This window comes from Seriola dumerili, unplaced genomic scaffold, assembly GCF_002260705.1.
Source record: "Seriola dumerili isolate Sdu_G_001 unplaced genomic scaffold, Sdu_1.0 BDQW01000092.1, whole genome shotgun sequence".
Taxonomy (NCBI): Eukaryota; Metazoa; Chordata; class Actinopteri; order Carangiformes; family Carangidae; genus Seriola; species Seriola dumerili.
In genome coordinates, this window is record NW_019174347.1 from 397,357 (window position 1) to 423,287 (window position 25,931).

General features: G+C 40.9%; 1 protein-coding gene across 1 annotated transcript in view; it reads right to left on the minus strand.

The window, feature by feature from the left end:
• Positions 1-10,517: 10,517 nt before the first annotated feature.
• Positions 10,518-25,931, minus strand: part of agmo (alkylglycerol monooxygenase) — a 47,805-nt gene continuing 32,391 nt past the window's right edge. The window contains exon 13 of the mRNA XM_022746173.1: positions 10,518-11,113. Coding sequence (XP_022601894.1) covers positions 11,033-11,113 — 81 coding nt within the window. The 3' untranslated portion in view covers positions 10,518-11,032. The remainder of the gene's footprint in view (positions 11,114-25,931) is intronic.

Here is a 25,931-nt window from a genome sequence, read left to right on the forward strand (position 1 = left end):
ACGCAAAAAGCTGGAAGGTTTTTATGGTTGAATTACTTGTTAGAAAACAGCTGCTTCTTTACACACCCAGCAGACACACAGAGACATTAGCATTCATCTGGAGTGGTGTTTCTGTCCACCTGATGGATGTAAGTTCAATACTCCCTCCCCTCCCTGCTCAGGTTTGGTGACCAACGACATCTTGTTCTTTAGCTGCTAAATGCTCCACTATGTTCATTAGCTAGTCGCTAACGGTATCAGTGTGCTATTTGCTACTGAACAGGTCGGGACAGTTTACAGTGGGTTTATCAGAGCTTTTAAAACAGCTGCCTGCTGCTGCTAGAAACAGTGTCGATGGCAGCGGTAAGTTGTGATCACTAAAACCAAATCAATGAGCTTGAAAGACAATAAAGAGCTTGATAGAGCTGAGGAGAGATTCAGAGTTGTAACAATTCTCTGTGGGTTTGTCATGATGACTGATCCCTTAACAATAAACACACATTTCATCTATTGTTAATATAAAATATTGATTAGTGCAGCTCTAAAAATATAACTATAAATTATTAAACGTTGTTACTATTAAGCATAGAAGCTCAGCCTTGACTTTGAAAACAGCAGGAAATAAATCAAGTCCACAAGCAGTACTTGTAATTTTTTTGTTGTTGTACCATGTTTTGTTCCTGTTTGATCTGGTCTATCTTATTAGAGTGGATGCAGCTGTATTTCTCTAATATTTTATAAGAAGAAGCCTTCAAATTTGGATTAATTCTGTATCTTAATCCTCATATATATATATATATATATATATATACATATATAATTAAACTGCAAACTTGAACATCTAAAATAAACCGACTGAGATTTGTAAGGTCAATTTCCTAAGCTATAAATGCAGTCTTTATATTTTTTTTGTTTATTTCTGCATTACAAAAAATCAGTAATTTATTCTATACCACTGTTGCACACTGATTAACTGACCTTTAAAGTTCTACATTTAGACAATAAGAAATGACTCTTGCACGTGTGTCGTCCAAGATGTTAATATCTTTGATATTGATATCTTACTGTATATGAACTGATAGAGAGCCCTCTGTGTTGAGGGTTCTGTGGTAGAGATATTTCTAACTAAACCTCGGTGCTGTAACTAGTTCTTGACGTCCACAGTGCATTGTGACTGCACTCCATCCCATGGACAACAATAAAAACGACCCTTTCTGATGCTTTATTTTTTCCCTTTGTAAAGGATGTGCAGATGTGTTTAACGTGCAGATGACACACAAAAGATGAACGTCAGATGTGCCCGTCACCGCTGAGTGTGTCGGACCTTCATTAACCAGAGATCTCATGAGGTCATTATGCATGTGGGTCAGACACACTGGAGGCAGGGTTATAGTAGCTCATCATGACAGCTCATTACATCAAACTCTGCATCAATGAAAACTGAAATCTAATCCTTTTTTCTCCATAAATAGAGAGAAATGTGTAGTCAGCTGTCTGTAAGTCCTGCACTGTTTTCTTTGTTGGGAGTTTTATTCTCTGGTCTGTGGTCACAAATTCTCGCACTCACTCGGTTAAACAAATTTAGTTATAGATTTGTTTTTCTGGCTCAGCAGCATGAGGCTCAAATTAAAGAGGAAGTAGGGAATGTTATGGAGCCCCATGTTGAGATTGTGAATTGCCAAACACAATGAAATTTATGCTAGCCTAACTAACCTTAAATCCAAGCTAGTTAATCAAGCTCCTTTTACAGTCTACTTTACTTTCTGTCACATACTTATTTATATTCAGTCTTTTTTTCCATCTAAAAACACTTTAGTACACAGTATTATTTACTGTATTCAGCGTCACAGCTTCACACAACACTATCAATACAACCAGACTGTACTCATGTGATGACGTTATTGGTTATACACAGTATATGGTTAACTCATCACAATGTTTCATAATGTAATATTTTGCACCACATTTCACAGACCTCTGCTGTCAATCAAACCAAGGTCGCACACCGTGAATTTTCTTGTTAATAGCTACCCAGGAAAACACAGTAACAAGAACTACAAATAGAAAAAGCTTTAAAAGACTGAGGACAGCCTGAATCCCTCGAAAACAAAATATTACTTCCAAGAATGACAACTATGTTTTGGACAGTGTTATCCAGTTAATACACACAGCTAATACTGATGCACTAACGACAACAACACTTCCTCTACACCACATATTGCAGCCTGAACCCTCTGCTGCGAGCAGATGGGATTGTAGAATAAATATATTGCAATGCACATCATCAACATTACAACTTCTACGACCCAATCAAATCCCCACGTTACTGAGAAGGGAGCTGGCAACTCTGTCGCCACCATAACCCCCACCCCCACGCCCCCCACAGCACATATATCAATTCTACCCCACTTCTGGCCCTCTGTGCTATAAATAGCAGCCTGTGAGTGTGGAGTCTAGTGCAGAACACCATGTATCATAATGGGACCATTATGTAAGGGCCTGTCCTGCGTATCTACACAGGCTGACCCTGGGTCTTCATTCCCATGGGCCTCTGGCCAGATTGATGCTGGCTAGGTAACAGGCAGCTGGGTCTCCCTCGCTGAGTATACATCCGCAGGCTCAAGTAAAAGAGCATTAAGGGTGAAGAGAGACTGACGTTAATGTACAAACACTTAATAATAGCCTACAGGCATCTGCCATTTTCAGCAAATCTCTCAGTACGTTAGAGGACTGTTCATTAAAAGAGGGTATCATCCACGACCGAAGACGGAAGATGCTCAGATTCCATGAATGACATTCTTACACACAACTACTTTACTTTTGAAAATACCTTTTGGAGGAACCATTACACATCCTGTGTGGCCATGACTAGGCTGATGAACTATTTGTTTATGTTATGAAGACAAAATGTTGCTTTGCTCGAGTCCACACTGATGTTGACTGAACTGAAAACACAGTCTGAATTCAATTACTTAATCTGAATTAATTCCAGTTCAAACCGGGTGAATTCTGTGTTTTCATTCTCAACTGTCACGGCGAAGCGTTTTGCTACCGTCTGACTGGCTTCTTCTCCATAGCAACAGTGGTATTGTATAATTTAAACCTGTCTACCATTACAAAATTGCAGACACAACATGATTTTTCAGAGACAGAGCTGAAGTTATTACAACTTGTGGCAATAACATAAAACTCTACAATTATTACGTCAGAGAGTCACGTGTCTCATTTAACTCAACTGTGTTTAGAATCTGAACATTCTCAGCTTTGGCGCCACCAAGTGGTTGTACATACAGTATAGTTGCTTTTAATAATTAAATTAAGTCAATCGTACATGTGCCGCGTCAAAACATTAGTTTGGTCAGAGTCTCATTTTTCAGATGGCAGATATATCAGTAAGTTTGTGAGTTTGTGTCGTCCTGTTCAGACCGAACCCGCGGGGCGATTCAGTCCACGAGGTGACACATAGAATAAACATAAGTACTGTATAATGACAGAACATCACACAGACCTCACTCCGCGTGTGTCTGTCAGGTGTGTGTTTGTGCATCCATGCATGTGTATGTGGTGGGACTCCTCTCTGTCCCTGCATAGAGACAGTTGGTGCAAAGCACTGAACTATGTTATCATAGCATGAGTCACTGGAGCTTTCTGTGGCTCTGAGGGAGCAGATCACATTTGTTCGCTCTTCTTCCATCTGCCATGCAATGAGCAAAAAGAAGGAAACTGACGCACAAATAAGATGTTTCAGCTGATGTGTTAAATCTAACTGTTTATAAAAAATAAATAAAACTCACATTTGTAGACTGAAGAATAAACAGATTTAATGAACAGAAGTTTAACTGATAATCGGCACAGTGTCTTTTTCATTGTTGTTATCTTTTGTTGCAGGGTTTTTGCAGTGCTGTCAGTCAAACAGTGTGGGCGGGGCTAATGGGCTTTTCTTCGGGTTTTCTGTTTAAGTCTCAGTCGCTGAAGTTCTTTTCTTTGTCGTGTATGTTCTGGTGGCCGTTTGTGCTAAACCAACATTTTGACATTTTACATTTCTCACCAAATTGTTGTGTGTAACCTTTCATTCTACAAACATGTCGGGTGCATTCACCACCTCACAGAGCCTCAGTTATACTCGCTTGCGGACGGGCACATGGAGTCCACTCGCGCATGTGCACAACGAATCAGATCAAAATGGTGACATCCATGTATGAAGAAGAAGAAGAGCCCTATTTTTGTCTGTTGCACGTTGTGTGAACAGCATCCATCTTTGTTTTCTAGCTTTTCTAGAGTGGTGGTTGAACGGAAGTAACAGATTGGTGGGTACGCAGATGTACGCACCAGAGCCGTGCGAACTGATCTATAGCATAACATTCTGCATCACAGTCCTGTGTCCATTTCTATGACTTCAGACATTAAAGTCAATGAGTTAAAAAATAAAAAAATAAAGAATAATGAAAATACAAACTCACCAGATGTCAGGTAATCTTCTACGTGACCTAAAAGGTGGAAAAGAAATTTATGTTAAGTAGGTGCAAAGAAAGAAATACCACTTTCTTGTAGAGAGGTGAGATAATTGACACCACTCTCATGTCTGTTTGCTAACTATGAAGATAACCAGCAGAAAAATGGCTCAGCTTAGAATAAAAGGATTAACCAGATACATGGAGATAAAACATGCGAATGAGTGAGATTTAGAAGTGAAGGTGGGCAGATTGTTTTGAACAGAACCAGGTACAATGGTGGTGTCAATCTTCTTATCTAAATCTCAGGAGGTTTGTGTATTTCCCTAAAAATTGAACTATTCCTTTGTGAAGAAATCGATCATAGCTTGATAGAGCATTGTATTCATTAATTAATGTCGTAGCCGTCCTCCATGATGGCTACGATATCAATTAATGAATACAATGCTCTATCTGGATTCTTCAGAAGCTAATTTTCACATTATCGTCCTGTTTATTTATAGCTTGTCAGTTTAACAAGTTGTAATACATGAAACATGGAGACGGAAACACGCGCTCCACCATCTCATCATGACTGAGTCACATGAACGGCACTGTTCTCATGGAGTCGCTTCAATTCAAGATGCTGTTGATGCTCTGACACCAGGTGCACTAATGAGGGGCAGTGCAGTCATTACATTTACTCCCGGTTCTGTAGCACATCGGAGGTGGCAGCGCCGGAGTTGTCCTGTGCATTCAGGCGTTCCCGGGTTTTCCTGACCACTGCTGATGCGATCTGTCCTCGACCCAGTGAGCAGAACACATTCTTACTCTTACACAAGCGCTGCGACGATATGGAACTGGCATGCGATTATTTTTCATTCATGTCTCACAGGGAGCGGCAGAGGAGCTGCGTTCCTTACTGTCTTCCTCTGGTGGCAGTGTGAAAACAGGAAGGAGGTGGTGGTGGTGGTGGGGTGACCGTGAAAATATGTTTTCATTTCGATTATGTTTCTATCTTCCCACTGAATCCTGCAGTGTTTTATGGTTTTATATTAGGCAGTTTTTGTGTTTTTGTTCTTTTTCATACGGCTTGTCTGGTGATTTTCCATTTTTCTCTCACTGTCAACAAACCACATAAAAAAACAAACAAACAATGAATTTATCCTGTTGCTTGTGAAGCTCTAGCATGATGTATGTTGTTCCTCTGTGTGCCATAGAGCTCCTCTGTTGTCCAGAAAATATTACAGCACATTAATAAGCCACATTTTTTTTTACACAGGGTGAAATGTTCCTTCACTGTAGTTTGTTTTGACTCAGTCCTACACACACACTGTCCTGTGGATGGATGAGTCCACAAACCGCAGGACTGTCAAACAGGAGACCGCTGTGTCGGTCCTGTCTGAAACCGATAGTCAACATTGTTTGTTTAAACCGAGACGTTCCACAACCGTAACCACGTGTTTATTATTGTAATGACTGCGATGGTCTTGGAACTTTAAGGAAGTAAGTATTTTAACCCAAACTCCTCTTTTCCTAAACATAACCAAGTAGTTTCAGTTCACAACCTTTGCAGCGTTTTATTGCCGTTACCATGACGACAAAGGACTGGTACCGCCTGCCACAGGTACGCTCCTATTGGTCATATCTGAGGTCAGGGAAAAATTACCCATATGGTCATTTAGTTTGGAGGACTGACTCACTAGAGCACCAAATGTGTATTAGTCCACAGCTGAAAATAGTCCCTAATAAATGCAGTTTACCCGTTTAAGAAACTTCTGCTAAATACTACAATGTCCAAATTATTTAAACTTTTTTTTAATTAAACTATATTTTAAAGATTTATGTCTTATTTAGGAATGAATGAGCTTGGAGCTGAGAGCTAAGGAAATCAAAAAGTGTTGAGCGACTGGTTTTGGTCTTTTCATGGGATTTGTCATTAGTAAGAAAAATATTGCATATTGCAGCCTCCTCCTATAACAGCTGTAATTAGAGAAAATAATCTCAGTAATATGACTGACTTGCAGTGGATAAATATGCACTAAATGAATATCTTGTATTCTAACTGAGACAAATTCTAATTAGGTGCAAATATTTTCTGTTTGAACAGCTCCTCAGACATTCATAACTACACTAAAATGAGTTTTAGATGTTTACGGGCATCACTTTCATCAGACTGGCTATTAATGAAATACTGGTTTTGATGTATCACTCGGATGATTCAGAGGTGGTTAAAAAGCTGCCATTAGACTGCGGAGGATGAAATGAGTGCTGGCTTGTTTTGGCTCCCTCTTACATTAGAGCGAGCCCTGCGAGATCTAATTCTCATTGACGCTCGCATTGATCGTCTTTCTCCGGCGACATTTCCTCGTTCCATTAAGCGGGACCCCGGGCAGAATTCCCTCACCACTTATTAGTAGGATTTCATGTAAAGGTGAAGGCCATATCCTTCTACACGGCGATCAATATGTCAGCCTCTCGTCTCGTCTCGTCGGTGGATCACTTCAATAACCCAACAGATCATTAAACAGCAGAAAAGTATGCGCACAGCAGCACTTAGTCTTTACCAAAGACTATTCAGAAACTGTAGCAGGTCACGGTTATAATATTGTCATGTTGTAATAAATTAAGAAAGATTAAGTGTGTCTTAAGGCAAGGAGTTAATAGCATTAGTCAGCTGTTATTTCCTTCTCTCAGTTGGTTTAAACTCAATATGACAAGGACTCAAATCAAATGTGTGCAGGTGAAACTCGAAATCTCAACAGGGGTTCATAAAAACAACTCCTCTTCTTCCCCTCTCTGCTTCTCTACTAACAATTTATAGACTGAACGTAAACCTGAAACAGTGTAACTGCCTGATCACTGTGATGTTAATCAGTGAGGACACAATGTGCTTTGCATTGATAAAGTAATAAAGCACAAAATGGCTGGGAAGTTACACCATCAAGTGGTTTCAGGGAGGTGTCGACAACAGCTTTAACGCTCTTTGTTAAAGATTAACTGAACTGCACCGGAGGGACGAGCATGATTGTTCACTCATGGTGTTTTAATGACGCCGTCACATGACCTCGCTCCAAAATCTGCCATAGAGTTCAGCTGGGTTGAGATCAGGTGACTGTGAAGGCAAAATGATTTTCTTATTAATCAAACTATTAATTGAAGTATCAGCCTTTAACCACACATTACAGTAAACCCAGTCCAGTTCATTCTTTTTATTATATCAATCCCTGAATTCCAGTTAACTCGTCTTTGTAAAATACAATAGGTTAATAAATAGGTTTTTAAAATACAGTATATATATATTTTAGCACCTAGAAGATTGTTTTGTTTAAGTTACAAGCAACAATTGTTTTTGCGTTTTTCTAAATGTTGAATCGAGTGAGCTGCAAATAAAGGTTTAATGAATTTCATTCTAAAGATCCGCTCCTGACATGTTTTAAGACATATTAAATACAATCCTTTGATTCATCATTAGTGTCTTTTATCGTTTTCCACAAAAAGCTCAGTTACCTCCTTGAAAATCTAGAATAAATGATTACGCAAATATTGTCACTTAAAAAGTTTTAGCTACCAGACACAAGACGTCTCCTTACGTCACTGAAGAGTGTACAGTATGTGCACAAGAGGTTTTAAGTTTCCATGTCACATTTAATGTAATTTACGTGCTGGACCACAGCTGGTTTAAAAACTAGTGATGTCACAAAATCAGCATGTAGGGTCTTAAATTCAGATTCAAAGTGAGCACAGACAAATTCTACCAGATGAATATGAAAACAGCCAAGTGTTAAACTCTGTTTCACACAAGTTCATCTGTATATTCCACAGTGGGAGTCAAACACTCAAGTTTATTAACAAGTAAAATACATTTTTGAGTGGGCAGGGTCTGATGGTAATTTGTATCTCAGTCTGTGCTACATCAGTAACACCTGATGTACTGTATATAGGTGTGTTTAATAAAACACGCTTGTATTTTTTTTTGTGACTGTACCTGGTCAGGTAACTTTAGGACAGACAAATATACAGCATTTATTGCCAAACAGCCCCTAAGCAAGGCACTGCAACCACTCACAGTTCATGCTAACCTTCACTTTCTACCTGTATGTACAGCGTGAATGCAGCAGGCCTTCGCAACAGGTGACCTAAAAGCTGTAGTTGTTTCCTGTTTTGGTAAATTAGTTTACAAAAACTGCACTAACGTTTATGATCCTAAAACCACGAGGACTACACTAATCACTAACTGTTCTTTTTCAGGTGTAGTTAACGATGTTAGCAACTGCTTTAAAATGCAGGAGACACAGAAACCCACTCACCTGTCATCTCAGCCACGATGCTCCCAGCTCAGTGTGGTGTCGTGACTGGCTTGGCCGGTGACGACACACTAACTTTCCCTCCATTTTTTTTTTTCAAACATGGAGGAATGAAAGTCCGACCTCTGTCGTCATCAGCTTGGACAGAAGCAGCCACGTTGAAACCTCGAGCGTGTTCAATATCTGGCCACACCCCAATCGGTGACGTAACAGCGGGGCGTTTGGCTTTAATAGCTGATACAAATCACTATCCGGGTTTCCATGGTAGTTTTGCGCAAAATAAAAAGCGATCTTTCATTTGGAAACGAGAACACACAATAGCGTCTGTGTTTCCGCTTAGTTACATTATGCGAATAAAGCCAGGTTTTCTCCTCTCGCGATATCATTCCAAACAAACGTGATGATGGATTTCCGGCAGACTTCCTGTCGGTTGGAAACAGCTAGCTTTTCATTTCAATTTTGGGAAATATTGCATTAAAAAAAAGCGGGGGGGTTTTTTGGCTATAATTGAATATTTGAGAGGTTTTTGCGAACTTTTTCTTTTTTTTAATGCTTTATTATTCAAAACATTATCCATTTCATCTAATCAAAGCAGCCAAACATTGAAACCCAAGGAATCAATCATTTACCTCTGAAATAAAATACATAGAAAAATGTGATATACAAAGATAAGATATACAAACAACAAACAAATGCAATAAAAGGAAACAAATGCAACATACAAAGAGGGATAATGAAAGCGAATGAAGCAGGTTAATGGAAACCTACTGACAGTGACTTCACTGATGAACCGAGAACAGCAGCAGCAGGTTTTAATTGGAGATTTAAAGTGTCACATGACGTGTTTGATGATGTGATGATGAACTTCACACTACATTTTATATTCACTGTATACATGTATATCCAAATGAGCTTGTTCTGCCAACTGTCCTTCACAGATGTTATCTGCATCTGTAAGATGAATATATTTAAGATGTCTGGTATTTGACTGAACCCACCGTGAACGATCTGCACATATGCACAGTGGAGTAATACCATCTGTAGACCTGCTAACATGACTCATCTCGAACATTCACACCTGCTTCTGCTCCTTCATTCTCCGGTGATATTTTCACCATCAATATAACACAGTGTCACACTGATATTAATATTATTACACATGCACACTGCCCTACAGTGGATGTTATGTAATTGTACATAATTGGCAGTTTGCAGCAAGTAAGAGGTGGAGGCAGAAGACCTTTCGATTAAGTCTTAGGGAGACGTGATGCTGTATCAGTGGGGATGAATCTTGGTCATCATTTTGTTTTATATTAAAATATATATGCTATAAATTATATCTACATATTATTTTTCATTTTATATAACACTTGTTAAATCTCACCCTGTCAAAAGAACCTGAAATTACAATCCATTAATTTTTTGACCTCAAACTGGAAAATGTTAGCTTTTGCTTTACCTCAGTACCCCGGTGGATTTTCTTTACAGTGATGTGGAGGTTCGATGAGCACGGACAGGAGCGGCTTGAAAACAAGAGGCAGATTTAAATGAGAATCATGACGGAGGATAACAGCACCATCTGCTGTGGACTGTTTGTCACTCCCACACACGATCTGGAGGCTGGAGGATCTGCCAGCACAGAGCCGACACGCAGCACAACCTCCAGGCTTTCAATTTGCTTTTACATTATTTCTTTCTCTCTGACCTTTATGCATTTTAGGGAAATCAAAAACGGAGACTGGAAAAGCAAAATTACAAATGTTTTATTGCAATGAGATGCAAAAAACAGTATACTGTACAGTGTTGTGCAATATCACAATATAAGTTGAAAGGGAAATTAACAGGCATCAGTATAAGCAGCAATTGCTTTATAAGAGGTATATGTTGTATAGTTGGTCATAGTGGCTCAGGTTAAACATGCTGATTGATTAGTTAATTCATTATCACCGCAGCTCTTCTGTTATTACTTTAATTTTAAACAAAAGCAGCAGAGACATAGAAAAACAAAATTATCGAAAGAAATGAACCATTTGATATGAAACTGTTTTCATGATAAAGCTTTGGTTATAAACAGTCTTTAACCAGCTGCACATTAAAAGTAAGAAAATGAATCAAGCAGAAGCTGAAAGAACCATTTTGTTTTACTTATCCAATAAAAAGAAAAACCCAGCAGAAGCTGATGGATGGCACACACAAATTAGGCTGTACAAAGTGTTTATGGTGAGTCAGTATATGTTTCTATGGAATTATATCAGTTATTATGACTTCAAAAGATAAAATTCCCCCGCACATCAGTCAGCGTCGCCTCGTGTTGACTCAGTCGACCTTCTTCTTGATGCTGAGCAGCTGAGTGAAGCTCTGCAGAGCCCAGTACAGCAGAGAGAGGGAGACAAAGGCCTGGACAACAGAGAGAGAGGGGGAGAGGGTCAGAGGCTTAATGTGAATGTGTTTGATTCAAAATAATGACCGACACCTTGTAGAGACTTGAAGATATTGGTCTGTGAAAACTTTAATCAGCTGACTGCCGAGTCTGAGGGTCGACATGTGATAAATGTTGTGTCAATGTGTTGGACTGTCAGTGATTTGGGAAGATATTTTCATTTAATTTCACATATCTGGCTGCAACTGAAGATTGTTTCCATAATCTATCAATCTGCTAATTATTTTTTCAATTTAATTGATTAATTGATTGGTCTAAAGTGTGAGAAAATGGTTAAAATGCTCAATTCAAAGTTTTAAATTCCACAGAGACAGAAAAAAGATTAATCAATTATCAAAATGATTGCTGAAGGATTTTCTCTAAATTGACTTTTAGCTTTAATTATCTGTTCAAGTGTGACCACCTCAGACAGAGATCAGCATCTTATCACGCCTTCTGAAACCTGAACCGGAAGCTTTCTGTGCACATTTTACTTATGCATTAAGACATTAATGGCATGTATTTATATTTTCGTAATTAAATGTCTGATAAAGTTTCTCTTCCAGGACCCGCGCCTCCAAGAGCTGCTGAACCTAAAAGAACTTCCAGGTTTTAATGAATTACCAACACTTGTATTTTATAGCTGTTAAGGATTCTTAAATTAGATGCGTTCTTTGTAAATCTTTGTAAATCTTTCTAAATCGTATAGATTTGAGGTAATTCATGCTTATGTTGCACCTTATGACATGATGAGGTGAATATTTTGGTACATATTTGTTAATATTGACAATATATTTTCTCTCTTTTAATGCTGACAGACTAAATATTGATGCATTCATACCACTGTTTCTCCGACTACCAGCATGAGCTTAATTGTAAAATTTGAAAAAGGTTAAAAGTGATTCAGACTGAGCAAAAGAAATCTGGGACGTTGGAACGTAAAAAACAGCAAAAAGAAAAAAATAAAAAAAAGTAAAAATGCGACAGGTATAATTTACGATGACTGAACACAGAGGAAAACACTGAAAGCGAATCTGTAATTGAAAGAAAACAGTGAGATCCTTCAGATGCAGTCGGTCTCTGGATGATGTAGAAAGTGGACTTGGGGGTTAAGGAGCAGGTCCTCTCCCCAGACGCTCTCACGACGAGGTCAGAGGGGTCACCGCCATGGGGGACCTCGCTATTCGCAGAGAGGAACAGAAACAGCCCTCGCCTCCACCCCCTGCTGCGTTCTGGCCCATAAACTGCATCCTACATCGCAACTCAAGCCAAAACCAGACCGCTGTCCATCACAGGCAAAAAAGCCTGATGGGAAAAAAAGTAATGTTTCCTCCTGGACACAACAGCTGTTTTCCTCTGAGAGCGAGAGAGAGAGAGAGAGAGAGACAGAGAGAGAGACAGAGCAGAGACAGAGAGAGAGAGAGAGAGAGAGAGAGAGAGAGAGAAAGAGAGAGAGAGCACAACACACAACTCCTCTCTCTGCTTTTCTACCTGCTCTGAAAGCAGCCTCCCCACTGAGGGAGAATAAAAGCTCAACGATGGACGAAACAAAGGAGAAGAAGGGATTTGTAAAAGGATTCAAGACATGTCCGCCCTCCTTTTTTTAGTGGCCCTGATCCTTTAATTGCCTACTGTAGATTTCCTTTTCATTGTTGGCACAGGCATTACAGAACATCCCAGTGTAATTTATATAGTTTTAAACTCCAAACCAACCAGCGAAGAGATAAATCATATTACAGTCCTGTGTTCACAGCAGTGCTGGGATGTAACTGTACTCAAGTCCAGTTTTGAGTTACTTGTACTTTTACTACTACTTTATTCTGCTTTATACTTGTACTACATTACATTTTTGAGGGAAATAAAAAGTGATGATCTTATAAAATATGATGCATTTTTAAAGATTAAACTACATAACTAAATAAAGCAGTTAAATTTAGCTACAACATTGAAATGCTGCATACACATTAAAGCATCAGTAATAATAATAATAATAATAATAATGATCGATACACACTTTACTGATAATATTCAAGTATCTAAATGCTTCATTTTTACATGTAATGGAAGATATTTACTGTCCGGTGCTGCGACTTTTACTTACTTACTGTGTACTTCTCCCACCACTGATTCAAACAAAGAAAAGACAGAAAATAAAAATGAAGCTTTGTGTGTATAATACTCCTGATCGCATTCCCATTGCAGAAGCAATCAAATCAGAACCAGCAGGGCGTGCAGTGCTTGACCATTTAAAGCTAAAGCTAATTTACTGCCCTCTTGTGGCGGCAGCAGGCTATCGTCTCTGAAAGATACCTTGACTTCCATCAGTTGAGTCTTCAGTTTCTCTCATTTTTGAGGGCAAGCAGAGAGGGGGAGCAGCATTTTGATGGGTGACTTGCTAGCTACAGCTAGCAGCTAGCTAAACTGCCCTTGACTCGGCCTCCACTGTTCTGAGATCAGATATGTTAGATTAAAGTTAATGATGCTACCTCTTAACGTGTGTGTGCCATGTCATACACATGTGCAGACGTGCAAACGTGGAAACTAAACTTGTGCATTAGAAAATTACTTCAATATTAAAAGTAAAATAAAAGTTAGGATACTGCAGATACATATTGTAGATTCTAGGTAAATTTAGTAAAAATTTAGTTAATCGGTGAATGAAAAAAAGGTAAAGAAAGTATATTTTCTTAAACAAATCTTCACTGATAAAAAAAGAAAAAAAGAAAAGGAAGGTAAAACTTTGCAAACTGACGGAGCTCGTTTAGATGAATTTTTGTTATAATAAATAAACCAGCAGTAACGGAGGCTGTGAGGAAGTTTTTCAGTCTCTCTCAGTATTTTTGTTCTAACTTGTCCAACAGGTTGACTTGAGCTTGCGGGTAAGTGATTTACCTCACACAGAAACGAGGAATAAAACCCAAAGTTAAAATTGCATTGACATTTGACTTCCTCTAAAACTTACTTCACAACCTGTTTCTCCTGGTAAGTCCACTTAATACAGTTTAAACAGGATGGCTACAGGTCTGAATTCCCTGAAGGGAAAACAGATGGAAGATTACAAATACATGAAGTTGCGTCGTGTCCATCTCGGAGACAGATTGGGATCGAGAGCGGCCGCGCAGGCTTGGCAGAACCTCACAAATCACATTTCACTCAAACAGACTGAAACATGACAGAGGTTTCTATCAAAGCCGCATGTCGAGGGCACCTATTTTTCACTGTTTCCATTTCTCCTCATTTGCCCCTCTATACGCTACATTTTAATGGACTCTGTAGGAAATCCATGTGGGACAGATTACACAGTGGAAGGAAGCGGGTTTGATCGTCTACAAATAAGCACTACGGCCAGACAGCAGCGGCTCCCAAAGTGGAGATCTCAGCGAATCAGCTCACACTCACTTGGTTTTGGGCAGAAGGTACTTTGTTAAGGGGAGTAATACAAAAAGCCACAAAGATTTTGCTCCGCTTCTTTGTTGAGCTTCATGCACTCAGGGAAGACGCAGAGGCTCTTGTTCAGTACCAATCAGAGCTCTCCGCTGAAGCAGCTGAGGTCGACAGGAAGTGCCTTGCTCAAGAGCAGCTCAGTGAGAATTACAGATGCGTTCAGGGCCGTTTCCAAGTGAGGTACATGAGGGACGTAACAAGAGGCGTTTGTATCGTATCAATTCAGAAAGTGAATCCATTTGCCATTTTTTCAAAAGGAACAACACATGTGGTGCGATGAGGAAAGGCAGCGTTGATCTGTCCAACACTTTTGTCCAGAACAGCTCATATGTCTCAGAAAACTATTGGACGGTTTGCCATTAAGTCTGGTCCTCCTCAGAGGACGAATCGTAAGGATGTTGGTTATCCTCTCACTTCTCATCCACCAACAAATTTCCGCTTCGTCTCATTCGTCCAACACGTCAGCTAACTAACTTTAACTAACACGCTAACATGTAAACAAACTATTAACGTGTGAAATAAGCATCATTAGGATCTAACCCCTGCAGACAATGAAAATATGTTGAGGGGGGCAGAGGGACAAGGAGAAGGGGAATGACATGCACCAAGGAGTCCGGCCGGAGGTTGAACTGGGGACCCGCCCCTCAGGGCATCAGCGCTCACCTGGTGCAATTCATTTAAAAGCTTCATTTAAAAACTAATTTTCACCTGCTCCATCAACAATAAAACTGTAGCCAAGAAGATACAAATTTTAAACCCAGTTTCTATCTATCTCTGAATCAAATCTTTTTACACAGGAAGATGATTTCCTTTAACATTTTCTCCCACAGTAATAATAAAGTACCACATGATCACAGCTGATTCTGAGTACACACTACAGGTGGCAGCAAGACGAGACCCTACCTGACACACCTGCCTGTAAAAGTTGCTTTAGATACAAACAGCTGCCACTTAAAGTAGAGTAAACAGTGTTTTCATGCTGTTGCAGCCTGACATGAATTTCTCAGAACTTCAAACACGGACAAAAATAAAAACATGAGACATCGGACATCTGCAGCTCAGAGACAAAAATATCTGCATTGACCTTCAGAACAACAACGGTCAAACTCTACATTAACCAGACTCATTTTGGCTGCTGTTGATGGACATGAAGCATCGAGCAGATACGTTAAACACCCCAGGGTGCATTTTGTGCCCCTGGTGACTGTCTCCCAGCCTTCAGCGGGTTAACGTGGCAGAGCCTCGCTGCTCTCCAGCGCAGCTGCACTCGTGATTGAAATGAAAACAAGGCAGAATGGCTGCTGTCAGACGTGTGATATATGACCTGTAATGGGATGTTTCCAGAGCTCCCTCTCCATATGGCTGCCTACAGTCCACCAGACCTGGCCTGAACTGTATCGGAAAATAACTCTGAGCTTTTTGTTTTAACCTGACAGCAGCGAGGAGCGGAGTGGGTGGAGTCTGCTACATCTGGACATTGCTAAATTGGTGAAAAAAACAAAAAAAAAAAACTAGAGAAAATATTTGTTGTTTGATCCAGAGCACTACTCCTGCACGGCTCACTTATCTGTGAGTGAGTGATACACTGAACACTGGAGTACTGAACAGCTCAGCCTGTAGTTTTACTGGATTTTCTTTTATTCTTTAAAAGAATCCGACTTTCTGTTGCAGAAATATAAGAAGAAACGAAGCTCCTCATCATGTGACAAATCTGTACAGTAACGGAAACTGAACCTACTGAGCCTGAAGTTGAAGTGTGAAATGGATTTACTCCTTTTAAAACAAATCTCAGTTTTGTTTAAGGTAAATCTGTAAAACATAATTAAATGTGCGCCTTATTTACACTGGCTATAATAATGTTATAATAAGCACACATTATGTATCACATTAATCTGAAAGCATGAGACAATGTGAAAGGTGTCGCTCGTGACGACAGAGAATTATCAAATCTGCAGCTCTGCTCAGGTTTCATCTCATTGTTTAAATGTCTGGACCACGACTTTACTGTTGGGGTTCACTCTCACCGCTCTCACAGGGTCGTTTTCTGCTGCAGCAGCAGAGAAAAGCTCTAAAAACCCACTGTACATTACCTGCTAGCGACTAGCTGGTGAACATAGTGGAGCATGTAGCAGCTAAAGAGCCAGATATTTCGAAAACCCATTAACTGAAAACAAAGCTACGAGAGAAAGGATATCAGGGCTGCACAATTAATCGAAATATAATTCAAATCCCAATATGGCCAAGTGCAATATCCAAATCGCAGGAGGTGCAATATTTTTTTTAAAGGTAAAATGTGTCACATTGTTGTGCATTGTTAGCACCATTAGTGTTGAGGTGTTACGGAGACGCCGCGGCCAGTTGGATATTCTACTGTTTACTTAAAAGGTGATAAGTCAGCGCTGTGCCCCCAAGTGGCCCAAAAAATAAAAAATAAAAATCAGCTATTGAATGTTTAAATAAATAAAAAAAGACGAGTAAAAGGATGAAAGAACATGACATGCACACACACACACACACACACACACACACACACACACACACACACACACACACACACACACATGCACAGTGTATACAGCCACAGTTACTACACAGTAAATATACTTCAAGTGTTCTTAGAGATACACATGAAACACATGTACACACACAGTTCTATTAAAGTACACACCTTCACCTGCACGTACACACAGAGACGTGCACCCTCACACATACAAACGTGCAGAGAGGACTTCCTGTCTGTTCATTATGAGCAGATATACAGTCTCTGTGCTGGGGTTGTTTGAGCAGACTCAGGAAGGATACGCTGAGCAGGTTAACGTCCCACAAGAGAGTCAGTTTAGTGCCGGCTCTGTAGCACAGCCATGAGAAATACCGCCGTCACACTCCCACGCACGCACACACACACACACACACACACACATACACACACATACAGCCAGACTAAACACGCAAAACTTCAGTTGGTGAAAGTGTAGCAAAACTCAAAGTGGTCTGATTACATGCCAATTTAGAATGATACAGGTGTTTAGAGGTTTTCCTTTTCACATCTGGTATTTTTACTCATTTACCATGTGTCTGCTCGAGGGTCACATGTAAGGTCCGCAACGACTCATCCAGACCATTACGCCTCATTGAAAACACAAGACAAATCCCTGAGAGTAACCATTTTCATATCTGTTCAATTCACTTCAGACCACAGCAGCTTGGCGCCACTTCAGCCTCAATAAGAGAAGTCTTCACCTCATCATTAACCACATATCCCCGGGTGGCTGCACTGGCGGACCTGTTGCTAAAGAGCGCGCAAGTCGACGGAAATTTGGAAGGCAGGGTGGCGGGCATGAGTCCAACATACAAAGAGGGTGGAGAGGACAGGAAGTTACATTTACTTTTATAAAATCAAGTCCCTGTTTGTGTTTTCATGGAGCAAAGAGAAGACGTCTGGGTCCACGGTGGATTAGTTCAATGGGATTTCTCAGAGAAGCGGCGCAGATGGATGAGTCTCCGAGGGCCTGTAAGAGGTGTATCTTTACCCTGACTCCTCTCATCCAACGGGGATATTTATAAAAACATTCCTACTGTAGAGTCTGAAGCCAACTGTTCTTGAAGCCATTCTGTGTTCCTGCCACATGTGGCATTCTGGGTAGGAAAGTCTAAAGAGGCACTAATCAGCGATGCCAATTTGGGGTAATGCAACACAAATGGTACAGCTGTAATCAGCTCAACAAAGAGGAAAAATGTCCCATCTCTGCCAGCCTGGTCCAAGGTGTTAGCACAACAAACAGACTAAATGAAGATCTACTGCCTAATTTAAGTTTATTTGACTAAAGACGGTGAAATGCTTCAAAGATAATAATTCAATCGAAAGGTGCAAGGACAAAAGGACGCTCTCCAAAAAGAATGTGAGCAGCTCAACTCGCTGCTCCAATAAAAGAAAATATCTGTGTCGGGTCAGGACCTCGGTCGGGAGCGGATCAGTCGCCTTAAAGAGCAGCTCAAAAAGAGACTGTGGATGTCTTTGCAAGGGAAGTCTCCTGAGAGAGGGAGAGTGAGGTCTCGAGCAGTCAGGTAGAATATACGGTTCACAGCAAAGTCGAAAGGGCAGTATGAGTCTGATAACTCAGGAGCTCATGTTATTGCTTCACAAATGTAATAATTTCTCTGTTCAGGAACAATAAAAGGCTCAAGTCAATGTCAAGAAAAATGTCATGTATAAGAAAGGTTCCTATTACAGTTTTCAGGCACAGTCATCGTCCTAACCTTCTGCAGCTGCCCGCAACGATTATTATCTACACACTCAACCATGCGGGAGTTGCCATTGCATTTCAATCAACAGCAAACACCTTGGAAGGTTTCTGCTGCGGGAGAAAGCAGGAAAATATGTTTGCTATCTGACTGTCGGCGTGTTTTGGAAGGAGGTGGAAGAAACAGAGCGAACCATCATCAACAAGGAGCCACACAAAGTCAGCGCGACTATAGAGACGGTTCAGATTTTGAGAGGCACGCGGCGGGTCCACATGCCAGCCGAGGTTACGTCATTGTGAGGTTTTACAGATGCACAATGGAGTTTGCGGAGCCTGGCACTAGAAGCAGGCAGTGGGCCTTAAAATGTGGTTTAGAATATGTTTTAAAAGGAGAAGACGACCAAACAAAAGTCTGTGGGAGCTTAACATCAAGCACCAAAAAAGAAAAAAGCATCGGCATCAGCACAAATACTGGGACCAAGAGACCAATCCAGTTTAAATGTTTCCTTCTATCCTAATAAAATCATGTTTCTGCTTTTAAAATGTAAATTGAAGTTATTTATATAAGGTAGCACATTTCAATTTGCCTCCTCCTCACCCAGTTACACTGCACTGGCCTGACCACCCGAAGCAACTAGGGTTCAGTGTCTTGCTCAAGGACAACTTGATATCATAGACTATATATAAAGATGGATGTAACCTCCGTGATGTCACTCATAGGTCTCTGAAGAGCAGTTTTGAAGCTCAGAGAGAGTTGCCCGACCGTCGCCATCTTGGCGGGGGCCTGACTCCGCCCCTAACACCCAGCTAATCCAAAAATGGGCAAAGAGATGGGGGCGTGTGCGGGGCTGAGACTTCGGTGATTCGGTGCATGCTGGTTTTACACTCAAAGAGGCCACGCCCTCAATTATACATAACTTTAAGCCTCAATAAAATTTAAACAGGTGAGATATATAAAACTAAAAAAAGGAAATTAGATGTAAAGACCAAAACAGTTTTTTGTGCCAGGCTGTAAACATTTTTATTTCTGCTGTAAAGTTGAACATTTTAACATTGAAGTCTATGGAGATTGACTCACTGTTGGAGCCAGACTCTAGTGGTCGTTAGAGGAACTGCCTGTTTGTGTTGGCTTCATTTTTCTGCTTGATACGCAGAGAGGAGGTGGATGATCCCAGGCTCGGGGGCGCAGACCCTGAGTTGACGTATCATATCACGGGGTCCAAAGTTGGACTGGTGCATCCCGATCCTCTCCAAAGTAATAAATGACCTTCTCGTTGCACCTCGTCAACTGATTATTTGTCAGTGTAGAAAATATTGATGGGCGGAGCTTTAATGCATGTGTTACCTTAGTAGTTGGGCAGCAGGGAATAAGATCAGCGTTCAGCCTTTGTGTGACAGTGGCTCTTCCCACCCACTGTTGCAACATTAGATCTGAAGTCTGTCCAAACTTGTAACCCCCTATGTCTCACAAACCCTGGCAGCGGGAGACATTTTCCAGCTCACTTCTGGCGAGATACTGCAGCTTCAACTGTTTTGATTTTCATTTTACTACAATATCAGACGTGTGATTATTAGCCAGTAAGCCAATGAGCGTGGTGGAGAGAGAGAAATTAATAAACTGAGTGGAGAGTGATGAAAGCTTGCACTGGAATCAAGGTTGCTAAATTAATATGCTAAGCCTTCAGTCAGCACTCCACTGATAGATTTTACAGTAAAAATCTCTGACTTATTTATATTTGAACTTTATGAAAGTCTTTTATCATTCGTAATGTTTTCAATTTGTGAGCAGACGTCTCTGGAAATTGGCGCTGGGGTTCTGTGAAATCAGCTTTTTAGAAGAATGGAGAAATGATACTGTGAGAAAAAAAAAAAGAAGTAAGCAGAAGAATCTTTCGCCAGGTTCAATCAGGTTCACATGTTGGCTCGGAGGCCGTATCATAAACTGGACGACTGTTGTGTTTCACCCATGAATTAAAGCACAAATAGGAAGACAAATTCAAAAGAAAGTCAACGCTGGCCACAGAAACGAACCCTCAGGAAAAGCCAAACTAAATACTGCTAGAAAACCCCCCAAAGGGCCAGTTGCTGTTAGATTTCCATAGCTTTACCTGGCAAGTGGTTTGACAACATAAACCAAGCGGTTACTCTTTGACGGGCACGATCCCCTGCACATTGAGTGATAATATTTCACACTGTGTACGGTCGACCACCCCGCTGTTTACTCCAACGGAACAGTCCTACCCAGCGTTTCTCTTTCAAATCCCTCCACTTTCTCCATGGGAGGAGATTTCCTTTCCTTTCCATTCCTGCGAGCTCTCAGATGATGTCATGCTCACAGAGTTTCCATAGCTCCAAACAGTCCTGTTAACCTCAGCCTCAGCTTCTTGCTACCACACATTCCTGCTTCAAAAAAAAAGGAAAAAAATAAAATAAAAAAAAAAGAGGCTGCTAACCTCTCACCTGAGATCTGGAGGGTGGAAATGACACTCTCAGATAACGGCGAGCTCTCGCTGCGCGCTGTCTTATCTGCCGCCGTCCGCTCACGGCTGGCGGATGGCGGGAAAGGGAGGGTGGTATTTGCGGTTATAACAGACAAGTCAGGTGGATGTGCTGGAGATAAAACCACTTGGCGGCGAGATTGGGGCTTTTGTGTTTGACATGAACTTCATAATATTGTTCTGACCTTCTGCATTTGTCTTTCCCCTCACAGTCTGACAGACAGGAGCTCTTGTGAGATTGGAAAACACTATCAGCACAGAGATGAAAAGATGGAAAATCCAATAGGGTTTGAAAACAGTTTAGACGGCTTCTTTTTATATTTCGGATTCAAATGGATTACATAGATTTAGATTTTCTTCTCATATGTCAGACGTGCATGAGCTAATACACCACTTCTTGACCTCTTTTATTACAAGGAAACATCTCTGTCATATTGTACATGTTGAATGCTAAAAGCTTCTTGGGCTTTTTTATTATTCTGTTTGGGTTATTTTTGATTTATAACTAAAAAAAATAAAAAAAATAAAAAATGGAAAACTGACAGAAACTCTTGGAAAAAAAACAGCAGGATGCCAAACTCCATTTTTTTTTTTCCTGTTGGATTTTAACCCAGGAAGTTAAATCTAAAATGTTTTCCACAACAGGAATCCCTGAGAAGCTCTCGCTCTTTCTCAACCGAAGGCAGGCAGGTGTATTTTTATGAGCTCTCCTCTTAAATTACTGTGACTTCACCAGCGGTTAGAGGCCGATTTTCTTTTTCTTTTTTCTTCTTCTTCTTCTTTTTTTTTTTTTTTAAGAGAAACGCTGCTTAATTACTCTCGAATACAAAGCGTCTACGTTCATGTTTCCCTGAGCCTTCAGGCAAAACCAGGGGCCCACACACTAACACAACCTCGTGTTACATCATCACCCCCCCCCCCCACACACACACACACACACACACACACACCCCACACAGTAACATGTGGACACACAAACAGACAGGGGGGTGGTCTGAATAACACCAGGCGTCATAATGCAATCAAGTACAACAGCTCTGCAATAAAAACAATCTTTGTGAAGCTAACGAGATAAATCACTGTCAGAGAGGTGCTGATTTAAATAACTGCTGTTTCTATTATTTTGCCAACTTCACATATATAAAAGGTGAAAATCTAGGTTTGCATTTAGGTGACATAATCTGGTGAAAGGATTGACAGAAAACAATCAACAACTATTGATAATTGATTACTTGTTTTAAGTCATTTGTGATGCAGAGAGGCCTCTGCTGCTTTTCTGTTTTATATGATTGTAAATTGGATGCAATGAGCTTTTTTCTTTGTATTTTGTGATGTTTAATAGATTAAATGATTAATTGAGAAAAGGATTTCCAGAATCAATAGTGAAAATAATGATTAATCATGTCCTCTGAAGCTTAGCGTGGCTAACAGGAGCAATATTAGCACAGTCTGCAGACTGGAAGGCTAAAAAATCTAAGCAAACTAGACTCTGGTTCTGGTTCTAGTTAAATGACTCGTCTGAAGCTAAAACTGCTTTAAGGCACAAACTATGACTTGGCAGGAAGCCAACAACACTACAAGCTGCCAAACAACGTCATATTGATATTGTTATATATTTACTACTGCGTGTGGTCTCAGTGGACGGAGGCAGCTGGACTTTATGTGAAGTCGCCATGAAGATCTGAAAATGATAAAGACGCCAAAACGAACACGGATCACTACAGGTAAATCCACCTTACTCTAACCAATCACTTCACTGAATGTAAATGTAGTCGTCCTCTAAACACAGCAGAGTAAGACAGTAGGACAACCTCACCCGGGTTCACTCCAGACTCACGCATACGCTCACAACTGATCCGACACCAGCGGGAACTAAAATGACCTACGGTGGCCCTGAGAGAAAAACACACGCACATACACATGCATGTGAGTATCTGCAGCGCACGTGTTGTGAAACTGATGAAGATGTTTTCTGAATTTGTCTGTTTACATGTTACTAGTATTAATAAAAAAAAAACTGTGGTTATAAAATCAGCTGCTATTTGTGATTAAATCTGATGAGTGTTAAACTGCAGTTCAGAATTGCAGTAATTTAGGAAAACTGTCACCATTACACAATTTGCACTTATTTTTCTACAGTAAAATGCTTATGTGGTTCATTTATGTTAAATAATGAGTCTGGCTCATTCATCATTCTCATTTCCTCATTCTGTATCGCAGCGTTGGTTTGGTTGTCTTTGTCCGATCCAAGGTTACGAAGAAGCAACAGCAAACACGCACACAAACAAATAACTCCTCTTGCACAGACAGCTATAACCTCACGCAACCCTGCCCCCCCCCCCCCGCTCATTCACACACACGGTTACCAGCCCCGGTCTCGTCTGCTGTGCGGCAGCGAGGCCTTCATGTGAGCCGCACAGACGTGGGTTTGGGTGGGTGAGTGGGCGGCTGGGAGCGAGAGGCAGCCCTGGTTTACAGGTCAAGCCTGCAGCTTTACAAGGGAAATCTCCAGAGCCACTATAAATACCACTGTGAGCTTTAAGGGTGCAGTATATCACACCACTGGGTTTGAAGGACCACAAACCGACCTAGTTTTTTGAGTTTTTTTTTTTTGTAGTCCCCCCCACCCCCCCCCCCCCCCCTGCTTTTCCCAACTGTACAGTCGCATGAGCCTGAATACAATTAAATGTGAATTTCCCCTCCTCCATTTCAAGTGACTGTTAATTGATTGGCCCGACTTCAAAACACGCCCCCCCCCCTCCACCCTCTGCAACAAAGACCTGGCCGCTCACCTCACGCGTCAGAGCCATATATCATTAAAGTACCTTAAAGCTTGGGGGTGGTTTCACGTTTTCTTTTTTATTTTCCCCCCTTTGCTGCAGCTCTGAACAAAGAGCACAAATATGTCAGGAACCATTTCAAGTCAATTGTAAGGATTTTCAATGAGCCCCACCTGCAAGCACGACATTTATGCAGCTCAATCTGATGTAGTGCGACTTGAAATGAGGCCTAATGATTCGTTTAAGGAAACGCCTGCATGAAAGTTACAGTGCTGTCGAAGTGACACAGCCGCGCAGCATGTGCAGCATAAATCAAGACAGTTTTTTTTTCTTCTTTTAACTGTGAAGCTGATTGGATGTGCACTTCATTTAAGACACGTGCTTTTAAAAAATTATAATTCATTCAGTTTTATTCCATTTTACGGTGAGAAAAAGTAAAAAGGAGGAAAAGCCTCGACTTGTCTTTTGAACACCTGAGCAGAGCAGATGTGGAGTCGCAGGACAATAAAAGCAGCGACTCAGCGCTCACGTGCAAATCTCATCAGCCGGCGCTAGTTAGCGGCAGACGGCACTAATTGGTTCCAGAAGTGCTGCTCTCGTTCACACTGGCTGAAACGGCGAAGCAGTGAGGGCGGGCAGAGAGAAGGGGGTGGAGGAGGTGGGAGAAAAAAAAAAAAGAGGTAGGGAACGTAATGAGAGGTCAGCCGCCATCTACAGTTGGGCTGCCAGAGCCAGAAACGCAGGCCAATTTTATGGTCAATTGGGCGACGCATCTGGACTCATAGATCACAGGGCGGCGGGGCTGGACTTAGCACCCAGCTCGCACATATTTCACACACACAAAACAGACCACACAACACACACAATCACAGGCAAAAAAGGTTACACACACACACACACCCACACACACACTCTGGGGGAACATGATGCTGTCAAAGAATCAGATGATGAGTCTCGTAAACATGCTTTTAATGTCAGACTTCACATGTTCCCCAGACAACGATTTCCTAATTTAAAGAGTTCAGTGTGTTATTCTGTCATCACACTCATTTCATTACGACGCGTCACTATTTATATGAAAATGATTCTCCCGTCTTTCCCGCTGTTTCCCAGTGTTTGTTTGATTAACTTTCCACAGTTTCCAAGATGAGGAATTATTTTTTCAATATGTTCCCACAATATAATGTGACAAGACAAAAGGCTCAGGCCTACGTTTAGTAACCGGCCCAACACACACACACACATGCGCTCTACGCTGATTTGGCTGGTTGGGTCTTGTTGTGGGTCGACTTTGAGTTTAAACTGTTGTAAAATATGAGTTGAGTTTCAGTGTTGCACAGTAATCTGGACACAAACCGATTCTCTGGTTCACGCTCAACAATATTTTAATGGAGGGTGGCAGGCAGCAGGCCAAACTCTGAGTTAGACCCCAATGAAAAAAAAAAAAAAAACAATTTCCACAATATGTCATTAAACCACAGTGAAAAAATAAAAATTAAACCGTGTTGGAAACAGTTTCGAAAGGACATTCAAAAGTTTTCATGCTCAGTTCAGATCCACATTTAGAAGCATCACATTAAAATCCTGTTGGACAGCACACGACACACTTTGAGTCTTGAAATGAAGGGAAAAATTAAGCAATCCTAAATGAGGATCATGTGATGTGATCAAAAGCCCCAAGAGCAGCTACTAAATGGACCCTGAGGCTGAGACGTTGTTTTGTCAACTGGTGTTTCCAAGGTCGAGAGTGAACTCTGAATCTCAACTGTTTCCACCAAAAGGGACAAAACGTGCTCAGAAAATGTGCTGATGAAGATCATGTGTTGTGATCAA